Raw genomic sequence first — 21,906 nt, 5'->3', positions numbered from 1 at the left:
CATTTTTGAGAGAAAAAAAAAGATAGATCGTCTAGGCCTATAAGTCGCATTTTATTATTACATTCTGAAGCTGACGCGAAATGTTTACAAACACTATAAACATAGGCTAGGCTATTTTAGTTCCCCCTCACTCTATAAAAAATTCTTCAATTTAACAATATTCAGGAAAGAACAAGGATGTAAAATATAAGAAGCTAGGCTATATAAACGACAAGCCAAAATAAATAAATTAAGGCTAAAGTGAAACTGAAACTAATGTCGGGTCTCTCATTCAACACAAATTCAAATGTTTCCGTATTTGAGATGTATTTGAATGCCAAAATATTATTTATTACATAAACCTGGTTTTGTACTTCACTTGCATTCCAGTATCCACATAAAACAAATGGTTTGGCATGATATTACTTCAGTATGTTGATAACGATTAAGCAGTGTGATATTTATCCATATGTTTGGCTGACTGTATTTTATTATGATAATGGAAAGGCTTTTTCCTTCTAACAGTGGAAACGACTCCTTCTAGTCATACAGATAATCGAAACTGTAAACGGTTTGCTTTTGTTTGTGTACATTCACAATAACAACAAATCTTTGTGCTTTTGCAAAATAAAGATCAAAATAGGATGACGCTTTTTAGCCGTTTTTCTTTCATGCAGCACAAAAATCAACCAAAAACTCTGCATACTATAGCCACTTGTTGCGCAGTTTTTTTCTTTTGTTTTGTTTAGTAAAAATATTTATTGTATAGGCCTATTCTTTCATTATATATATATAGCCTAGCTTTATGATGTTTTTCTCCGCTGGCAGAAGCGCTGCAAGTGCGTGATATGATGCGTCCATGCGATTCCTCATGTTTTGTTGTTTGCTGCTTTTTGCACATGTAAAATTAATCACTGGAAAACAAATTTTGGTATTTTTAACGAGTCACAGACACTTATCCTTTCTAAAATAATTAAATTCTATTTTAAAATAATCTTGTCGTTAACGGTTAATAATCGGTTAACGAGCGTAGGCTGTCGGTTAGGAAAAATAACCGAAATGAACATCCCTAGTTTTGTGTTTTTACTTCTTTTTCCATATCTGTGTCATGCATAGTAAAAAGAGTAAAACAGGTCATTAGATTTGAGTGCAAGTGTTAGGTAGCAGATGTGAGGTGTATTTTTAGAAACCAGAGGTTTCGTGAGGTTGTGAGTGTTAGCGCAGGATTTGTCAGGGAGGATCTTACATAAGTAAACCCTGCTGAGATCCTTCACAGGGTGAAGACAGGGAAATGCGGGCGTACAGGGCCACCAGCCTCTTGGCAGCACCCGACCTGATGAAACACCCTCTGAGTCGAGGTTTGACAGCGATGCAACACGAAAGCTCCAGCACACGCCCTGTTTTGTGGTGTTGTGGTGAAGGACAAAGTGTTTTTCAGTACATCACTTTTTTGCATTGTAGCACTAGGTGATCTTTAGATATTGACACTGGCTACTGACTTGTATTTGGTTGATTGTTGCAGACCTGAACCAGCAGCTGAAATTGAATTAATTGATGTATGCTACCATGAATGAAACATGCTACCAAAATGCTAATCATGATAAAAAACATGCTAGTAACTTGCTGATCATATTAGAAACATGCTAGTGATATGCTAAAACATGTTAACATATTAGTGACCTGCAAATCATGTTAAAAACATGCTATAAACATGTTAACTACAGGCTAATCAGGCTATAAACATACTAACAACATGTTAGTGACATGCTAATCATGTTAAAAACATGGTAATCATACTAGAAACATGCTACCAAAGTGCTAATCATGATAAAAACATGCTAGCAACTTGCTAGTAACTTGCTGATCATGTTAGAAACATGCTAGTGATATGCTAATAATGTTAAAAATGTTAACAACATGCTACTCATGTTAGAAACAAGATAACAAAATGATAATCATTCTAAAATCATGCTGGTACCTTGCTTGAAACGTAGTAATAATCACGTTAGAAACATGCTAAAACATGCTAACAACAATAGCAACCTGCTAATCATGTTAAAACATGTTATAAACGTGCTAACTACAGGCTAATCAGGCTATAAACATGTTAACAACATGCTAATCATGCAGGCAACATGCTCGTAACATGCTAATCATGTTTGAAACATGCTACTGACATGCTAATCATGTTAAAAACATGCTAGCAATATGTTAATCATTCTAGAAACGTGCTAGAAGCATGTTAATAATTCTAACAACATGCTAGCAACATTCTATTCATGATAATAATGCATTAGTAACATGCTAGTCAAATATGTTAACAACATGCTAGAAACATGCTGATAGTGCTAACAACATGCTAGAAACATGCTAATCATGTTAGAAACATGCTAGTAACATGTCAATCATGCTAGTAACATGCTAAAAACATTCTATCTATCTGACAGACTGTATTGCCTTCAAAACATTTAAGCTTTAAGCTTAATCAAATTTGAATTTGTGATCAAATCTGAATTTTCAGCATCATTACTCCAGTCTTAAGTGTCACATGAGCCTTCAGAAATCATTCTAATATGCTGATTTGCTGCTCAGCAAACATTTCTGATTATTAACAACATTGAAAACAGTTGTGCTGCCCAATATTTTTGTGGAAACCATGACACGTTTTATTTTTTTAGGATTCACAGATGAATAGAAAGTTCAAAAGAGCAGCATTTGTTTTGTAAATGTCTTTACTGTCACTTTTCATCAGTTTACTGTGTCCTTGCTGAATAAATGCTCTTACATTCTTGACATTACATTCTTGATTATTTTACCGCTACGAAATGAACATTTACCCGGTTGTTGTTCTGCGTTAGTTCGTCACTGAATTCAGAGTCGGCCGGTCAAAGGTTGTGATAATCAGAGCGTTTGAGACCAGCAGAATGATGGAGCCGTAAAGGTCAACGCATCGACTGTTGTAAACACAGACTGCCTCCAGGGAGGGCGTGGAGCCTGTCTCATCGCCAAGGCGACTGATAAGCAGCTGATGTTTCCATGGTAACAAGGACAGATGCTGAGAAAGTGGCCATGAGTGCGGCTGCCATGTGACTTAGTCAATCAGAGTCTTTTTGTAATAAAACGTTGTAGTGCTCTCAACATTACTGGTAATATTCTTCCAAGTTTTCTCAAATGTATCTTAATTATGCAGATATGTAAATTTGGCAGCTCGGGGACGGTTTCTGCAACAGTTGCTGTAGCTTCGGTAGGCGGTAGAGAATAGCGAACAGGCTGCGATCAACAGAATAATTACCGTCTGCTCATCGATGCAGGAAACGCACTGCGTTCAGCCTGAAGTCTTACTTTACAAAAACAAAAATCTATTATGATTTAATCACAAAAAACCATATTCCCAGCTCACATTAAACGTCTCAGCACAAGAACACAGAATCAGTTCAATAACATGCTATTATACTGCCTGTCTTTCATTTTTTGGCTGTTTCTGTTAAAATTTCTTCTAAACACGTTTTGGGTTAATATAAGACTGAATGCAAAGTTGACGATCTGCTTTTAAAGCTTTAATCTAGTGCATTTTTAGCATCTATATTATGTAAAATGATCTGTTTTTCATTCGATTGAACTATTTTTTAAGTTTTTATTTCTCTCTATTTGTTGCAGTGCATTGTGGGATTGTGTATATCTAAATTCGATTATTATTTTGTTCAGCAAGGATGGATTAAATTAATCAAAAGTGACAGTAAAGACATTTACAGTGTTCCAAAAGATTTCTGTTTTAAATAAATGCTCTTCTTTTGAACTTTCTATTTGTCTGTGAATCCTAAAAAATAAAATGTATCACAGTTTCCATGAAAATATTAGTAATAATCAGAAATCAGAATCATTAGAGTGACTTCTGAAAGGTCATGTGATACTGAAGACTGGAGTAATGATGCTGAAAATCCAGTTTTGATCACAGAAATAAATTACATTTTAACAGATGTTCACATAGAAAGCAGATATTTTGGCTTGCAAAAATATTTCACATTTTTTCTGTTTTTACTGTATTTTTACATCAAATTAAGCCCAAATTATTGAACACTAGTGTTCCTCCTCTTTGGAGAAGTAATGTGCATTGAAATGATTTTTAGGTAGGCAGCACACTACATTTTGATAAACGATCATAGCGTTTGATGTGCTCTCAGTAGTATGAATGACTGGACGCTTTCTGAATTTTTTGTTCAGAATATAAATAGCAGCATTGAACGATTCGCCAGCACAGGTTGAGAGATGCTTTGGTTGATGCTGAAAAATGTTGTGTAAAAGACTGCAATTGAATTGATCTGTCTCCTCTTCAGACAAACTATTGAACATCACCCGTGGGTTATTTTTACCCAGAGAGCATTCAGCACACGGTGTGAAGTTTACTTCATCGTGGCTGGCAGTGACGGAGAAAGAGCAGCTCTCCTGGATGTGTGTTTGCTTGACTGGATTAGTAGATCGTAAAGCCTGTGGCAGAGGCTGCGTGCGGCTGTAAGTCTCAGAGCTGGTGACAGAACTCATCGAACTGAACCGAAAGAGCCTATTTATGTCTCAGATTCAAAGAATGGTGCGTTTGGCACAGCGGTAGTAGATTAGGTAGCTGTTAAAGTGGCTTAGTGCTTACGGCTTAGTGATGGAATTTACTGGGGAGGAATTGACAGCTGGAAAAAACTGGTTTTGGGCTGGTTTTATTATTATTTTTAAATAATAGTTATTATTGCTAAATAAATAAAAGAACAAAATTTAAAAATAACAATAATAATTACAGTTCCTTTTTTTAGTTACATTAAAAAAACTAAAATAAAGTAAATAAACTATAATTTAATAACATTTATATAGACCTATTTAAAAAAAAAAAAAAAAAAAACAATAGAAATGACAAAAACACAAACAAAAATTACAACAATTTAAAATGAAAAAAAAATCTAATTCAAAATATTATCAGTAAATATAATAGTATATCAGTTATTCTGTAACCATTTTTATTTTCAGTTTAAGTTGAAGTACTAAAATAACTAATGCTATAAACTAAAAGCAAAAACTGAAAATAATTAAAATCTATGTAGATGACTAATAAAAAAGACAAAAAGCAACAAAAATACTAAATCTTTAAATAAAATTTAACTGGAAACATAAAATGTAAAAATAAAATTTAATTACAAAAATATTCCAGTATGTCATTGATTCTAGAAACATTTTACATTTTTGTTTTAAGTTATAAAAAATAACATAAACTATATAAATTTAAACTAAAACTTAATAAATAAATAAATAATAACATAGATGTATTGACTCATAAATTACAACAAACACATAACAAACATGAACTTAAATTGAAATGAAAAAGAAAACAGAAAATGTAAAAAATAAAATCTAATTAGGAATATTAGCAAAAAATATCAGAGTATATCTATGATTCTAAAATCAACGTTTCTCATTTTCAATTATTTTAAGTATTAAAATAACTAAAACTAAAAACTAATACACAGCTATGTAAACATTAAAAAAAAAATCTCATTCAAAATATATTAAATTGAAGTACTTAAGTAACTGAAACTAAACACTTAAAAACAGACATTTATAAAACTAAAATACAAATGACAAAAATGCTGAAACTTGAGATGAAGTGACAATAAATATGTATATACTCTAATAGTACTCCAATAGTACATCAGTGATGGTATAATAACACCGGTCGTCTGACTTTTCCCATAATTCCCATAATCCCACTCAACATTGCTCGACCTTACTCACTCGTGCTGTATTTTTGGACACCGGCGTTCTTCAGAGCCGCTCGCGTTGACAAGGCTCCTGTTGCCGTGGCAACGGGAGGCAGTTGCTTGGGAGACCTAAGGAAGCAGGGCTACCAAGGAAACAATGTTGGCTCTTAGGAGGAGGGGTGATGCGCTAAAAATAGCATCCGGGTAGACGCTTGTTGGCTTTATGTTCTCGCAGCTTCCCGACTTCATCTTATTTCGACCACCTGTGTGTTTCTCCTGTGACATTGATAAATGTCTTTAGCCGCTGCACTAAACCTCCACCTGAGAGGAACGCAGAGATTGTGATTCGTCTCCTGCTCTTTTTATATCTCTGCCTTTGCTGCTGCTTTGGGATCTTATTGCTAAAATCACTTACTAGGAGAAAATCTTGTAGTGTAATTAAAGTCTGCATGCTTCAGCAAACTCAGCGGCTGCGTTTATTTGCGATTCAGATGTCCGTTTGAATCTGTGTTTGGCCTTTTTTCATCAGTATGTAAGTCGCTTCGAGCCTTATGCTACAGAACCCAACATGTAGGTCAGCCATACTGTACATATATGTAGGTCAGGCTGTATGTTGGCGCTGGACGCTGATGACCCTCATTGCTATTCGATGGCTTTGTTCAAACAGGCAACACTTTTTTTTTTTTTTTATTCTTTATTTATTTGTCTCAGATCTGTTTATCTTTTTATATTTATGCCTTTTTCCTATGCCATTTTGTTTTTGTTCAGACAAAAAAAACAATCTGAACAGATTTAATTTGTATTAAATAAATTTGGTTGTTCATTAAATAAATATCATTCATTTATTTATTTATTTATTTATTTATTTATTACATTCCAAAACTATTTTTATTAAATAAATAAATAAATAAATCCAATTGGTTTGTTCATTAAATAAATATCATTTATCTATTTATTTGTTTAATACAGTAAAATATGTTTAGATTTTATTTTTGTTCAGGCAACAATCTAAACAGATTTGATTGATTTTAGATGGAATAAATATATAAATACAGTTGGTTTGTTCATTGAATAAATATCAAATAAATTTCATTTTGTAATATTTATTTATTTATTTATTTATTACATTCAAAACTGTATTTTAGATTTTATTTTTGTTCTGTCAAAATTTGTTCATTTTTTGTTGTTGTTTTTGTTTGCCTTTGCCGTTTGTTTTTTTTTGGTTTTGTTTTTTTGGAACAAACACTGAAATCAAATTTTAATTTTTATGTTCAAAAAGTCACTGAAGTTCAAGACACATTTATATGTGTTTTTATTTTATTTATGTTATTTAATTCACATTTTTTAATATTTAGTTTTATATTTTATTTGTCTTTATTTTTGAATTTTTTAAATTATTATTATTAGTTTGTATTTTTATTATTAATCAGCATGTATACTGTTAAATATACAGTAGAGTTGCGAAAATTACTTTACTTGTATTATTTACTTTTGTTTTATATACATTGTGCATGTTATTGCAAATGTAAAAAAAGATAATAAATTAAAAATAAAATAAAATGAAAAACTAATAAAAAAAAAAATCCAAACAAAATTACTTTTCCTTTTTCCTGCCTATGTCATTCAGGTTGCATATATATATATATATATATATATATACATATATATAATGTATATATAGTGTATATTGTGAGTTCAATACCAGACAGGCGTCGTCTTTCACTTGTGTTTATGTAACGGGGCCGGTGGGGCTCAGGCTGGGGTCAGATGAGATCATCCCTACCGTGTCTCTGTCCCTGATGGCCTGGACACCACTCGTGTGGGGACATGGGATTGATTTGACGCGTTCAGTGGACGGGCACTCAGTGAGCCTCACGGACACACAGACGTGAAGCACGGCTGAACTGTGTTAGTGAGATAAATACATGACGAAAATAGTTTGTTCGAGTAAATCTAAGAATTCTTCCAACATTTTAGCAGCATTTACTACAGCTAGCATAGCATTGCAACAAATTTTGGTCGGTGAAAGCACCACTCTGATTAGATTAAGAAATGGAAATGGGATAAGGATGGGAAGTTGAGGAAGCGAGCTCATTTGTTTCGTGAAGAATAGAATAGTTTTTTCTGTTTTGAATGTGATTTGAAGACACCCTTCATCCTAAATCATCATCTGATAATTATCATCTTCAGCGCTTGCGTAAGGAGGTTCATTCGCGGGTCACGATCTTGTGGCTGGTGGGATATATGTTCTACTGAAAAAACAGTTGCTGATGGAGGAAATTAGGCTCAGAAATGATGGCGCTTATGCAACGGCAGTGACCATTTTGATGCTGATGGACACTTTGTCGTCTTGCATTAAGATGTGCTGACAAAGCGTCTCAGTGTAGTTGGTGTTTTTTGTTTGATTTAGACAAGCATGAAATAGTTATGATGAAACTTACCAAGTAGTTCACACATTTCATCTTTCGTCTTTATATGCTCATAGCATGGGTGAAGTTTGCATCTCTTATTCACTATTTTAAAGGAATGTTCTGGATTCAGTGTCATTTCACTTCTAGCAACAACATCTGTGATGTTTTGATTCCAGAACATTCCTTTAAGCAATTGCTTATTTTATTTTATTTATTTTTTAAAAATCATATTTTTAATTATTATTTAGCATTGGTAGTGGTAGTATTAATATTAATGTGAGTTATTTATACATTAAATAATATTATTTTTTATTTTTTGTAATAATTTCATAATTGTAACTATGTTGTAATTATTATTATTATTATTATTATTATTATTATGTTGATACTACTACCACTAATACTAATATAAAAATAATTTCTGCATTTAATAGAATAAAAAACATTTATTTTAGTGGAATATTGTTCATAAGTTTAACATTATGAATATTAAAAACAATAATAATATAAATAATACTTATTATTATTATTGTTAATAATAGTACTACTAATACTAATCATATAAAAATTATTTATACATTTAATAGAATAAATATGCTTTCATTTTATTATAATTGTTTAGAATTTTAACATTATGAATAATAATAAAAATAATACTAATCATTATTATTATTATTATTATTATTAGTAATAGTAATACTGATAATAATATTAACAACAACATTTCCATTTTGACCTGAGACAAGAGTTTAAAACTGTTTTGTGGTCACCTGGCATTGTTCAGTTTTATTAAAATAAAATAAAAACAAAATCTGTAACAATAGGGCATAATGTATTGTATAATTTAGAAGGATTTTTCCGTAATAATTTACAGGTGTTTTACCTGTATTATAAATTTTGCATTGCATTGCATTGCATTGTGTTTCAGTTTTAATTGAATTATGCAAATATGTTGTGCACATGTTGCTGTGGCAGGAAATGCAACAATAAAGACAATAACATTTATTCAGAATAAAACATCAGAAAAGCCCCATCTAACTGTCTACATTCAAAACGGTGAACAGATGAAGATAAAACCGTATGTAAGAGATAAAAAAAAAAAACAAAACATATACTCATTGTCTAGGAATATCATCCATATGCAAACCTCTGCCTCCAATAAGCTAATACTGACACAGACTGCATGTCTGGAAATTTCCAGACTGATTATGTTACCCAAAAAGACCTCCATAAAAATACATGATAGATGTGCACGCACTCTAAAATCGTGTGTGCAAATGAATGCTCGTTAAGCCCTTCCTCATTATTTGCTCGCATGTAGCCTCAGGGATGAGAGTAGTGTGCCACTATCTGAGAGAGGGAGGAAGAAAAGATGGATGCAGAGAGGACAACGTGGAGAAAACGAGAGAGGCAGAAAGGAAGGAGGGAGCTGATTTTGGGGCAGCGAATGAGCAGCCACATTACAAAGCATGTGATTCCTGCCATGGCAAAAGGCTGGCTTGATGGAGTGAGAGAGAAAGAGAGAGAGAGAGAGACGCTTCCAGCCAGATCTCAGTGCCGCTTAGTCTGCCGTCGCGTGCAGAAGCAGCACAAGAGGTTACGCTGTGAGGTTACGAGACAGACAGCCATTCACATTTTAGCACACGAAAAGGACTAAGACACAAAGACACCCAAACTAGGTGCAGAGACAGGGGAACAGAAGCATGTCCTCTCTCTCAAACCAACAACCGGCATCTCCGTTCTCAGAATATAGTGAGCTATGTAAAGTCCCGTCCATGTCCACATCCGCCACCCCTCCGGGGTGGGACTGGCAGCACGGAGACCTTGGGGCACCACCGAGTTTTGGAAGTGGACTTCGGGCAACGGGAATGACGGACGAGGACAAGCTATGCTTCTACGAGTCCCCTTCTGAGCTCAACGTCCCCGGGCGAGGAGCCGTTCCGACAAGCATGTCGTTCGGCAGCACCGGGGACAGTCCCGAGAGCCTTTCGTCCTCGTCACCATCAGCTGCGTCTCCTGGAAAATTTGCGACTTGCACAGTGGACAACAACGGAATGATGCTTCTGGAATCACCCGCGGGCGAACCCTTGAAACCGGCTTCGTTCTCCGGATTGCTTCCGGAACAGAGTCCCGGCACGCCGTCGCCCCTTACGCCTCCAAACTACTGCGTCATTGGAGTAGTCAACGACAGCTACCTGGAGGGCAAAGATGAGCGGCCGAAGGCTGAAGGGTCGTCGCATGAAAGCGAGGAAGAGGGAGACCTCGAGCCTTGCTTCATGGGACGAGCCGAGCAACAGAGGAAGGCGATGAGGCGAGCCATGTCCGAGTGTTCGCACCTCTCCGTACCCGCCAGTCTCGAGCTCCCGGACAAGTACCCCGGCGGAGACGTCCTTGACAAGTTGCCTTCGCCCATCGGAGGACCTCGTCGCCAGCACGCAGGAGCTATGAAACGCTCTCTAACCGTAGCCGACGATCAACCTCCGACCCCGCCGCCAACCCTGTCGGCTGGAGCCACTCGCAGTGACCTGCGGAACGATATCGAACTACATTTACCCCCTTTTCCCACACGCAAAGACCAAAGCAGCTTTCCGCTCTCGCCAGTTGAGGACCTGTTGGAGGGACCGTTCATTGACAAGGATCAAGGAGTCGTTCTACCCGTGCCGGTGACAACACGTGCCCTTAATGGGACTTGCAACAACACTGGAGACAAAATCGAAACGATTGCAGAGGCTTTTGAGGGTAGGTGATGGCGAAGCGAGTCGGTTTTGAGGTGTAGGACATAGAGGGACTCTTTATTGGTGCAATCTGAGGTGAGCAATGTGATTGAGAGAAGCGTGGCATAGTTGTGATCTTTTATTGCCATCCATGTTTCCATGAAGAACTATTAACATGCATGGAAAAAATGGTTGTTTTGGAATGGATTTGAACCTTTTCTAGTATAAAGAACCTTTTATGCATTGATGTTAAAGATTATATGAGATTTCCAATAAGTAACCTTTATTTTTAAGTGTATATGTGCATAAAATGGGCTTTATTAAGTCAATATGATAAAGCATTGAGAGAAGCATGGCATAACCGTTCTTAGAAACGAAGAAATTAGGGTTTGGAAAGCATGTGCCAATGCATTTCATTCTTTAAAAAAAACTGCTTTTTGCAGTGATGCCATTGAAGTACCAATTTGGGTTCTTTATTGGCATCTCTTGCACCTTTAACATCCTGAACACTAATAAAAAATGGATATTTTGGAATAAAATGTAACCATTTTCCAGTATGAACAACCTGTTGTGCATTTATGTTAAAGGTACTTCATGAAACCATGGATGCCAATAAGGAACCTTTATTTTTAAGAGTGCATATAATTGGGTTTACTGAGTCTTTATGATGAGACAATGAGAGAAGCATGGCATAACCGTTCTTAGAAACGAAGAAATTGAGGTTTGGAAAGCATGTGCCAATACATTTCATTCTTGAAAATAAAGGCTCCAAAAGGGGGGTTTTGCAATGGTGCCATTGAAGAATCATTTTGGGTTCTTTATTGACATCTGTTGCATCTTTAACACTAATAAAAAATGGTTATTTTGGAATAAAACGTAACCATTTTTCAGTATGAAGAGCCTGATGTACATTGATGTTATAGGTTCTTCATGGAATGCAAATGAGGAACCTTTCTTTTAAAGAGTGCATATAATTGCATTTGGGTTAATATGATGAGACATGAGTCTCATCGACTGGGACTGCGTCTTTCCGACGGGTAGCGGTGTCATACGTAGGTGATTCATGTACGTAGTGTCTCTATTCACTGTGTACGACACTATCACGCCACTGTCGAACGCATGCTCATTACCCGCTCCAGACGAGCAGCGGACAGCGTAAGTAATTTCTGTCCCGATTTCCTAGAGTAAAGCCTGCCCCTCAGCAAATCGAGGTCAGAAACTCTCCTCAACGTGCACCGCATTGTTAATGATGAGTAGAGTTACAGAAATGTCCTGCTGCACCCTGTAACGGTTAATGCTTATGAGTTTTGTTTTTGATTTAAATAGAAATTCACAGAAGGGGTGTGTACATAGTCTGGTTTAATCCTTCAGATGTCTTCTGGCTGGTTGACAGAGTGAAAATGCATTGTGGTGAATGTCTGAATGAAACATTTCCTGCCTCAAGGGGAAGCAAACAAAAGATAAAATCGCTGGTGAAATATCTTTGATAAATGATAAAGCAGGTGCAGATCATTTCAAGTGTGGATTAGTTCTAATGATGGTGAGTCATGGATGGATGCTTGTTGCATACTAGATTTCTGTTTGAGTTGTAATTAATGCAGGATGTTTGTGATTTCTTGTATTGATTTGGAGTCTGGATAGTTTTTAGTAAAATGGGAGTGTTTGGAGGTGGGCGTTACCAAAGGTCATGTGATCTGCATGCATTGCAAATAACATTGAATACACAAGACTTGCTTTTATAATTTGAACATTTAACTGCCATGATCTGCCAATTGTTATGCTGTCCTGGACGTTGGCAAAAAATGGTCTGAATTCATAATAAATGTGATCAAGAGGAATTTTGCATCAGTTATGCTACTCAAAAACATCAAAGTAAATTAGAAGCATTGTGAGAAATACAGTATCAACAATCCCAGACGTTCCTATGCAGACAGGAGCAAACTGGAGGTAATTTGCTTTGCAGAGCTTGTGTAAAAAGTGAAAACTAGTCCCGTCAGGCTAGTATCTGTCTGTTTTTGTAGGCGTCTTCACATTCTTAGAATGATTTTCTTCATTTTTAGCAGGTGTTTTTTGTTCTGCTCTCAGGCTTTACTGCATTACTTGCTGACATGAACACAGCAGTTTCTCATCTGCTTTGATGTGTTGCTTTGAAACCGCTTTCTTTGTTATTATAAATGCACCTGAGCCATGTGGAAATTGATCAGCTTACTGCAAGAGTTCAATGCATAGATATTTCTTTCAAATAGCTGAAATCCACGCTCCGCTTTGCACCGTTCTGTGGTGACAGATTCATTTTAATACAAGATGCAGTATTTCGGCACGCTGGGAAGCATCTTACATGTGCAAAAGAAAAATGCTGCTGGAATATCAATGATGTCTGATTGTATTTAGTTATTTATTTATTTCATGCTCACTAGGATTTAATCTCCAGTGCACAATACATTTTTGAAATAAATATGCAAATAGGCACCTTTTAAAAACTTGAATCTTATTGATTTCTCCTAAAAAAAAAAAAAAAAAAAAATAAAATAAAATAAATAAATAAATAAATATTTTTATCATAACCAGATTTCTGTGCAGGGTTTATGAGGTCCTATGCATCAACTAATATTAATTAACATTGAGCAATATGTTACATTATTTATTTATCCTTATTAATGCTAGTTTAAAAAAAATCGTATCATATCTAAATCATCAGATGCATCATTTGATTTTAAAAATGCATTAGTAAATATGCGACCTTGGACCACAAAACCAATCATAAGGGTATTTTTTTTTTAAATTGAGATGCAAAAAAATCAAAATGTTGAGAAAAGCACCTTTAAAGTTGTCTAAATGAAGTTCTTAGCAATGCATATGTTTTTATATATTTACGGTAGAAAATTTACAAAATATCTTTGTGGAACATGAAGATAAATCCTAATGATTTTTGGCATAAAAGAGAAATCGATAATTTTGACCCATACTATGTATTTTTGGCTATTGATACAAATATACCCATGCTACTTGGTTTTGTGGTCCAGGGTCGCATATTAAAGTTGACTAAGATTATTAAATGCTTTCAAGCTTTTTTCATCAGTTCATGTAAACTTTTGTAGTCAGCTAATTAAATTAACAGATGCAACCTTATTTTAAAGTGTTACCTGTTTACCTTTTGCTGTTAAATTTGGCAGCACATGTCGGATGTCATCACACTTCATGTCATAATTGCAGTGTGATTAGAAAACAGTCTTTTCATTATCAAACAGGCTGATATAATTACACGAGTGAATGAGCATCACATTAATGTTCTCTAGTAGATTAAAGCATCTAATAACTAAGGTAAATGTCTTTGCAGAGCACAAATCAAAGTTTTGGTTTTCTGAAACTGCAATTGTTCGTCTGCAACTTCAGCGTTTGTCCTTCAACTCAAGGACACGAGGCTTCTCAAAGAGACGAACAGCCTTTTTAATGGATCTGCCATTGAATGAAGTGACCAGAGAGCCGCCTTTAAGATATATTACGCATGGACGCCTTCTCTCTCATTTATCACACGGCTCTCTGGAATACTTGAATCTGATTGGTGGAATTATACCAGATTGTTGTCCCAGTAAAGTGATTTTCCACATAGCTGCTGTATCTGAATGTGAAACAGTCATGATTTGCTCACATTCATCTGATTTTGACTGTTCAACATGTTTCTTTCCACCAGGAAACTCTGAGAAAAACAAGCCGGAGGCGAACAAAATGGACGCTGTCCAGAAGTTTGACGACTTTAATGTTGTCAGCAAGAAGGACAAAGATCAAAAGATGGAAACGGTGGAGGAAAAAGACAAAACTGGCCACACAGACAAACAGACAACCAAAGGAGAAAACACAGAAGCCCTGGACAAAAACAAAGACGTGGATGTGGGTAAACCAGAGAAGACGGACAAGGATGAAGTAGTTCACAAAGTAGAAACGCCAGTGAAAGTTGAGAAGATTGAACAGGTAGAAAAAACAAATAAAGATGAGACTGAAAAGGCTGATAAGGTTGAGAAGACCGCAGACAAAAAGGAGACGTCTGAGAAGATCGCAGACAAAAAAGAGACGACTGAGAAGATCGCAGACAAAAAAGAAACGACTGAGAAGATCGCAGACAAAAAAGAGACGACAGAAAAGATTGATTCCACTCTAGAGGTGGAGAAAGAGAAGGTGGAACCGGTGGCAAAGGTTGAGGTGAAGACGGAAGAAGTGAAGATCGAGGAGAAGGAGGAAGTGAAAGTCGAGGAGAACAAGGTGGAAGTAAAAGTGGAGGAGAACAAATTAGATCAGAAAGTAGAGAAAGATAAAGAAGAACAAGTAAAGGAAGTGGAAAAGGAGAACAAAGCAGAACAGAAGACAGAACAGAAGACAGAACAAGACAAAACGGAAAAGGTCAAAGTAGAAGAGAAAACCGAAAAGACTGAGCCAGCTGACAAGAAACCTGCCAAAGCTGAGAAGGACGAGAAAGCCAAAAAAACAGCTGCTAAAACCTCGGCGGCCAAGCCTGCGGTAACCAACGGTGCACCTGGAAAAGACTTGACTAGTCCTGAGAAGAAGACCAAGGTTTGTGAAAACTTTGTTGTCTCTTCATCCTCCATTAAGCTACATGCTTTTGCTTCTGCTAATGCTAATTTGAGTTTTATTCTTTTCTCAAAGCATATTAATGCCAAAACCAAACCAAAATTCATTTAGCAGTTATGTAGGGTTGGGAATCGAAAATTCCAATTCGAAAAAGCAGTGTTTTTTTTTTTTAATATTATTTATGTACTAGCTTTTATTACTGTTTTGTATTAGCTTTATATTATTATTATTTTATTTTTTTATTTTTTTTATTTTAGTTTCAGTTTCAGTCATTTTGATGTTTATTTATTTATTTTATTATTTGTGATTTTTTTTTTTTGTATTATTATTTACTACTAGTTTTAATTTATTTGTTTATTTATTTTTATTTAAGTTTTAGTTCAGTTTTAGTTTTTATTTATTAATTTCTGTAGGGTTGGGGATTGAAAAACAAAAATAGCTTTTATTACTATTTTGTATTAGCTTTTATATTATTATTTTAATTTTAGTTTCATTTTTAGTCATTTTGATGTGTGTTTGTTTGTTTGTTTGTTTTATTATTAATTGTTTTAGTATTATTATTTGCTACTAGTTTTAATTTATTCTTTTTTTTTATTTAAGTTTGAGTTCAGTTTTAGTTTTTATTTATTCCCAGTAAATAAATTTTGTAGGGTTGGGGATTGAGAAACAAAAATAGAATTTTTTATTTTATTTTATTTTATTTTTAGTTTCAATTTTAGTCATTTTGATGTGTTTTTTTTTTTAATATATATATTTATTTATTTTAATTATTTTTTTAATTATTATTTACTATTAGTTTTAATTTATTCCTTTTAAATTTAAGTTTTAGTTTAGTTTTAGTTTTTATTTATTTTCAGTTACTAGTTTTTGTTGAGGGTTGTTGATTGAGAAACAAAAATAGCTTTTATTACTATTTTGTATTAGCTTTTATATTATTATTTTATTTTAATTTAATTTCGTTTTTAGTCTTTTTTTTTTTGTTTATTTTTTTTATTTATTTATTATTTACTACTTGTTTTAATTTATTCTTTTTAATTTAAGTTTTATTTATTTATTTTATTTTTTTTTTTTTTTTTTGAAGTTTTAGTTCAGTTTTAGTTTTTATTTATTTCCAGTTAGTCATTTTTGTAAGGTTGAGGATTGAGAATCAAAAATAAAGCACTTCTATTTTAGCAATATTTGTGTACTATTATAGTTTTAGTAATATTATGTATTGGCTTTTATTTTTGTGTTTTCACTGTTCACTGTTTGGTAATTTTATTTATTTATTTATTTATTTTCATTTTAGTACAGATTTAGTTTTTTTTGTTATTTTCAGATCATTTTAATGCTTATGTGTTTGTTTGCGTGTTTGATTAATTAACCAAAAAAACGAACAAACCTATTTACTTTGTTCTAATCTTTTTTAGTTTTCATTCAGGTCCTATAGTGCCACAGAAATGTCTATATCCTTCCTATGGTTAACTTTAAGGAACTGAAATCAGAATTCTCATGCTTCCCATCCCTACATGACCATCCAGTTAAATAGAGTAAACTTAATGTTTACTCTAGATATAATGACAAAAAAAAACTGGATTTGATCTTGTGCTTATATCAGCCTGCTCTGCTCACGTCACTGCCGTTATCATTTGTCCTTATTCTTTTTTTGTTCATCATTTGCCATCCATCCATTGGGTTTGCCGTTCATCCGTTCAGCCTGTTGCCGGCGCAACCAAACCTAGCTCTGCCAAGCCCCGGCCGAGCTCCACCTCCACCGCTACAGCCGCGCCCAAGCGCCCCACCCCTACCTCAGCCGCCAGCACGCCCACCCCCCTCACCAAAAAAGCCCCGGTGCCCAAAGCGGCCGCCCCGGCCGCTGGCACCAAACGGCCAGCTACGGCATCCACACGACCTTCCACTGCAACAAGCAGCGTGGCTGCGTCCAGCACGGTGACCAGAGAGGTCAAGCCCAAGGTGAGTCTCCATCCGTCTGCCGAAGACGACGTCTAAACCCTCTTCCAAAGGTCGAGCGGCTCAATCCGGCTCTCATCTCTGCATGGAGGTTCTGTTTATGTGTGCCGTCCATGCTTGACCACATCAACTTGTGTTTTGCAGTTTTACTGTTGTTTAAACTACTCCACGGTGCTGAAAGATTAGGGTCGGTTATCAAAAGAGGTCAGCGAGGATGCATTTATTTGAGTAAAAATTTTTACTTTTAAATTTAAATTTTTATTGCATTTTAAAATATCTGTTTTCTATGTGAATATCTGTTAAAATGTAATTTATTTCTGTGATGCAAAGCTGAATTTTCAGCTTCATTACTTCAGTCTTCAGTGTCACATGATCCTTCAGAAATCATTCTAATATCCTGATTTGCTGCGCAAGAAACATTTCTGATTATTATTAGTGTTGAAAACACTGCACTTGTTGTGCAGCCCTGATGCTTTTTATTTTTTAGGTTTTACAGATGAATAGAAAGTTCACAAGAATAGTGTTTTTGTGAAATAGAAACATTTTGTAACATTATAAATGTCAAAACTGTAACTTTTGATCAATTTAATGCATTAATGCATCCTTGCTAAATGTATTAATTTTTTTTAAGTGCATATATATATATATATATATATATATATGCACTTTTAAAAAATAAAAGTTTTTCTAGGAAGCTAAAGCTAGAACTTGCTCACTGCAGTATTCATTATATTTTTTTTCCCAGTCATAAAGCTCTTGGAAGAGCTATTAAAAAACCTAATATAGTTTATGATGTCTGTAGATGATATTTTCAGATCTGATACACTCAACCTTTGCTCTTGTTAAATCGCTTTAATTATGAGCAATGTTCAGTTCAAGTCTTCCCTCTAGTGGTCATCTGTTTAACTACACTGTCGACTACAATCACTGTTTAACTACTGAAATTAAAAAAAGGTCAAAATGCACAATGAGGGATTAGATTAAAAATCAGCAAACATGAAATGCAATTTTGAAACACAAAATGCATTCATTTTTGATTGGGAAAAACAACACGTAATGTTAAGAAATATGATTGAATCCACAATAGGAAACGAGAGGTTTGTCACATGTTTGTATTGGTGTGATTGGATTCTTAGGATCTGACTACATCTGAACATGTCAGGCTATTTTTAGAGCAACGGTAGCATATTTTTGGGTAAAACGTCTCTGTTCGATCATGATGGGTTCTTTGCAACTTACCCCAGCTAACCCTGTGTTTTCTCCTCCGACAGACGGCCACAGAGAAACGCCCGCTTGTGCCAAAGGCCGCCGCCACTCCCGCACGGCCCGCCGCAGACAAACCTGCAACCGCAACACGCACAAGCACCACAACACGCACCACAGCCAGCGCTCCTACAGCACGACGCCCGGGTTAGATGTGGCATATTTACAGATGAGGCATTGTATTTTGTGCTGATTTATGAAGTACAAAGAATATTTACAATATGCATTTCTATTTTTGTGTTTAGTCACGAAGACTGAAAGCAAACCAGGAGATGAAAAGAAACCAAGCACACCGAAAACTACAGGTACAGCAAACACGTAACTACCCATAACACTATATTTATGCATACACAACCAATTCAAAGTTTGCATTCATCACCACAGCTGCATTTATTTCATCAAAATACAGTAAAAAAAAAAGTGATGATTTGAATTTTAAAAGAACGGTTTTCTGCTTATATTTTAACACTCTGGTGTTGACTGAGGTTATATATAATACTTTTATTCAGTAATAAGTTTATTGATGGCTGCTGATAATTCCACTTTGCATCACAGGAATTAATTACATTTAAAAAAAAAAAATTCAAATAGAACACAATTATTATAAATGATAGTAATGAATCAAATAATCAAATAATAATTATAATAATGTTTTGTACTATCAACAATAATAATAATGTGTGTATTAATTTAGTTAAAATATTTTTCATTAAATTGTTTATTGATGGCTGCTAAAAAATCAAATTTGCATCACAGAAATAAATTACTTTTTAAAATATATTCAAATAGAACAATTTTTTTAAATTTAATACTACTATTACTATTAATAATGATAAATAATTATAATAATATTTTATTATATTAATGTGTTTCGAAATAATATTTTTATTTAAATAAAAAATAAATAGTTTTATTCAGTTAAAATTACTGTTATTCAGTGTGTTTAAATTTAAATTTGCATCACAGGAATAAATTACATTTTAAAATATTTTTAAATAAAACAATTATTTCAAATTGTAATAATAATAATTATAATAATATTTTATTGTAATGATATATTAATGTGTTTAAAAAAGTTAATTAAAATAATATTTTTATTCAGTTAAATTTACTTTTCAGTACGTTTTATGATGACTACTAAAAATTCAAATTTGCATCACAGAAATAAATTTCATTTTAGAATATATTCAAATAGAACAATTATTTGAAATTTTAATAGTACTAATAATAAATAATTATAATAATATTTATTATAATATATTAATGTGTGTTTATAAATAATATTTTTAGTTATTTGAAAAATAAATATTTGTATTCAGTTATGTTTATTGATGTCTGCTAAACATTAAAATTTGCATCAAAGGAGTAAATTACATTTTAAAATATATTCAAATAGACAATTATTTCAAATTGAATAATAGTTCAAATTGTGCGTTTAGATTTTTTTTTTTTATTTAGTTAAAAACATTTTTTTTTTATTCAGTTAAAATTACTTTTATTCAGTACGTTTTTTGATGGTTACTAAAAATTCTAATTTGCATCAGAAATTAACTGCATTTTAAAATACATTTAAATAGAAAACAGATATTTTAAATCTTACAATAATATTCAGTGTAAAAAAAAAAATAAAATTCAGTGTAGTGACTTAAAAGCAACAAGTAAAAGATGCAGAGACTCTATGCTGACAAACACACATTTAAATCCATGAAAACTCTTTTTAAAATCCTGAAGTGAATTGCGCAGCAGGAATGAGTTTGGGATAATCTCGCACACGGAGCGCCGCTGGTCAACCGCTGCACAGCACGCTGCTTCTTAGCCCCATTTCCAGAGATTTGAACCGAACGCAGCAGCGCAGAGAGATTATTTTAATCTGACGCATAAAGAGGGCTTTGCACGACAAAACTGAACATTCAGATATCGCTCAGAAACTCTCTCTAGTGCTCACTTATCCACACGCCATTGATAAAGGTTCTGGCATTGCATGTATTTCTATGAAAGTGTTTTAAAATTCATGTACATCCCTAAACAAGTGTTTCTCTGAAACATAGTTAAGCTAATCTCACGTCTGTGGTTTCAGATGCCGCCCGCTCCAAACCTGCACCTCTCAAAACCTCCACCACTACAAGCAGCGCCGCCACTCGCCCTCGCACCACCAAGCCACCCGCCTCTAGTAGCACTACAGCCGGCGCCGCACCCGAGAAGAAACCGCCGGTCTCCCGCGCCTCTCGACCCAGCTCCACCACCGCTGCCCCTACCGCCAGCGCCACGACTCGCACCACAGCGCGGCCCAGCTCCACACCGGCACCCGACATCAAAAACGTCCGCTCGAAGATTGGCTCCACGGACAACATTAAACACCAGCCTGGAGGAGGAAAGGTAACCATACATGTGCACTTTATAGTGGATGTGTTTAGCCATAAATGTGACGTCTGATTAGAATTCATCTTCAACGTATTTTCATATTTACAGGCAGTTTGTATATTTTGCACACTTAGTAATTTTAGTAATTTTTAATACAAGACAGTCAGACACGTTTGAGCTGTTTCACTTCTGCAGGATGTGCCGCTGTCCTCTTTAATACGCTGATCTAAAACTATTATTTAACTAGGCTTTTTAGTCTTTCTTGCTTGACTGTAACTGTGTCCGAAACCTGAACAATTCTGATGTTAAAGGCAGCATCTAGAGGCATCAGTGCTTTTTTTATTATTATTATTATTATTAATGATAATAATAATAAAAATATTTATAATAAATGAAATATTAATGTATCCTTTCTAATATATTTAAATATAATTATACGATATAATATATATTTATAATAATATATATATATTTACATTATACGTTTATTTATTATTTATAAATAAATGTTGTTATTTATATTACATTATTATATTATTTATATAATAGATTAAATAATGTATTAAAATATTAGTACATAATTATAAATGTACAAATAATGTGTTATTATAAATATATAATGTGTAATAATAAATATATGTAAATGTATTCTTCCTAATATATTTAAATGTAATTATAATATATCTGTATAATTATAATATTATATATGTTTATATTACAGAATTATTATTTATTATTATTATTATTTACAATATATTGAATTTTATTACATAAATATTACTTATATACTTATATATATATAATAATGTTTAAAAATATTATTAATAATTATTACATAATTATAAATGTACTATATATATATATATACATACATACAATATATGTAATTTTTTTACTAATTATTAA

General features: G+C 33.9%; 1 protein-coding gene across 10 annotated transcripts in view; it reads left to right on the top strand.

The window, feature by feature from the left end:
* The window catches only part of LOC127155534 (microtubule-associated protein 4), a 78,398-nt gene that overhangs the window by 46,954 nt on the left and 9,538 nt on the right, over positions 1–21,906 (top strand). For 8 of the 10 annotated variants that reach the window (XM_051097799.1, XM_051097806.1, XM_051097802.1 and 5 more), the window contains 5 exons: positions 14,534–15,408; positions 17,122–17,379; positions 18,648–18,786; positions 18,885–18,944; positions 20,717–21,015. In XM_051097799.1, coding sequence (XP_050953756.1) covers positions 14,534–15,408; positions 17,122–17,379; positions 18,648–18,786; positions 18,885–18,944; positions 20,717–21,015 — 1,631 coding nt within the window. Of the gene's footprint in view, positions 1–9,490; positions 10,868–14,533; positions 15,409–17,121; positions 17,380–18,647; positions 18,787–18,884; positions 18,945–20,716; positions 21,016–21,906 lie in introns of those variants that run through there. The other 2 variants (XM_051097805.1, XM_051097803.1) reach the window with 2 other exon arrangements.

This window comes from Labeo rohita, chromosome 24, assembly GCF_022985175.1.
Source record: "Labeo rohita strain BAU-BD-2019 chromosome 24, IGBB_LRoh.1.0, whole genome shotgun sequence".
Classification (NCBI taxonomy): Eukaryota; Metazoa; Chordata; class Actinopteri; order Cypriniformes; family Cyprinidae; genus Labeo; species Labeo rohita.
Note: the sequence above shows the minus strand (reverse complement) of the source record. Positions and strands in the feature narration are given on the sequence as shown.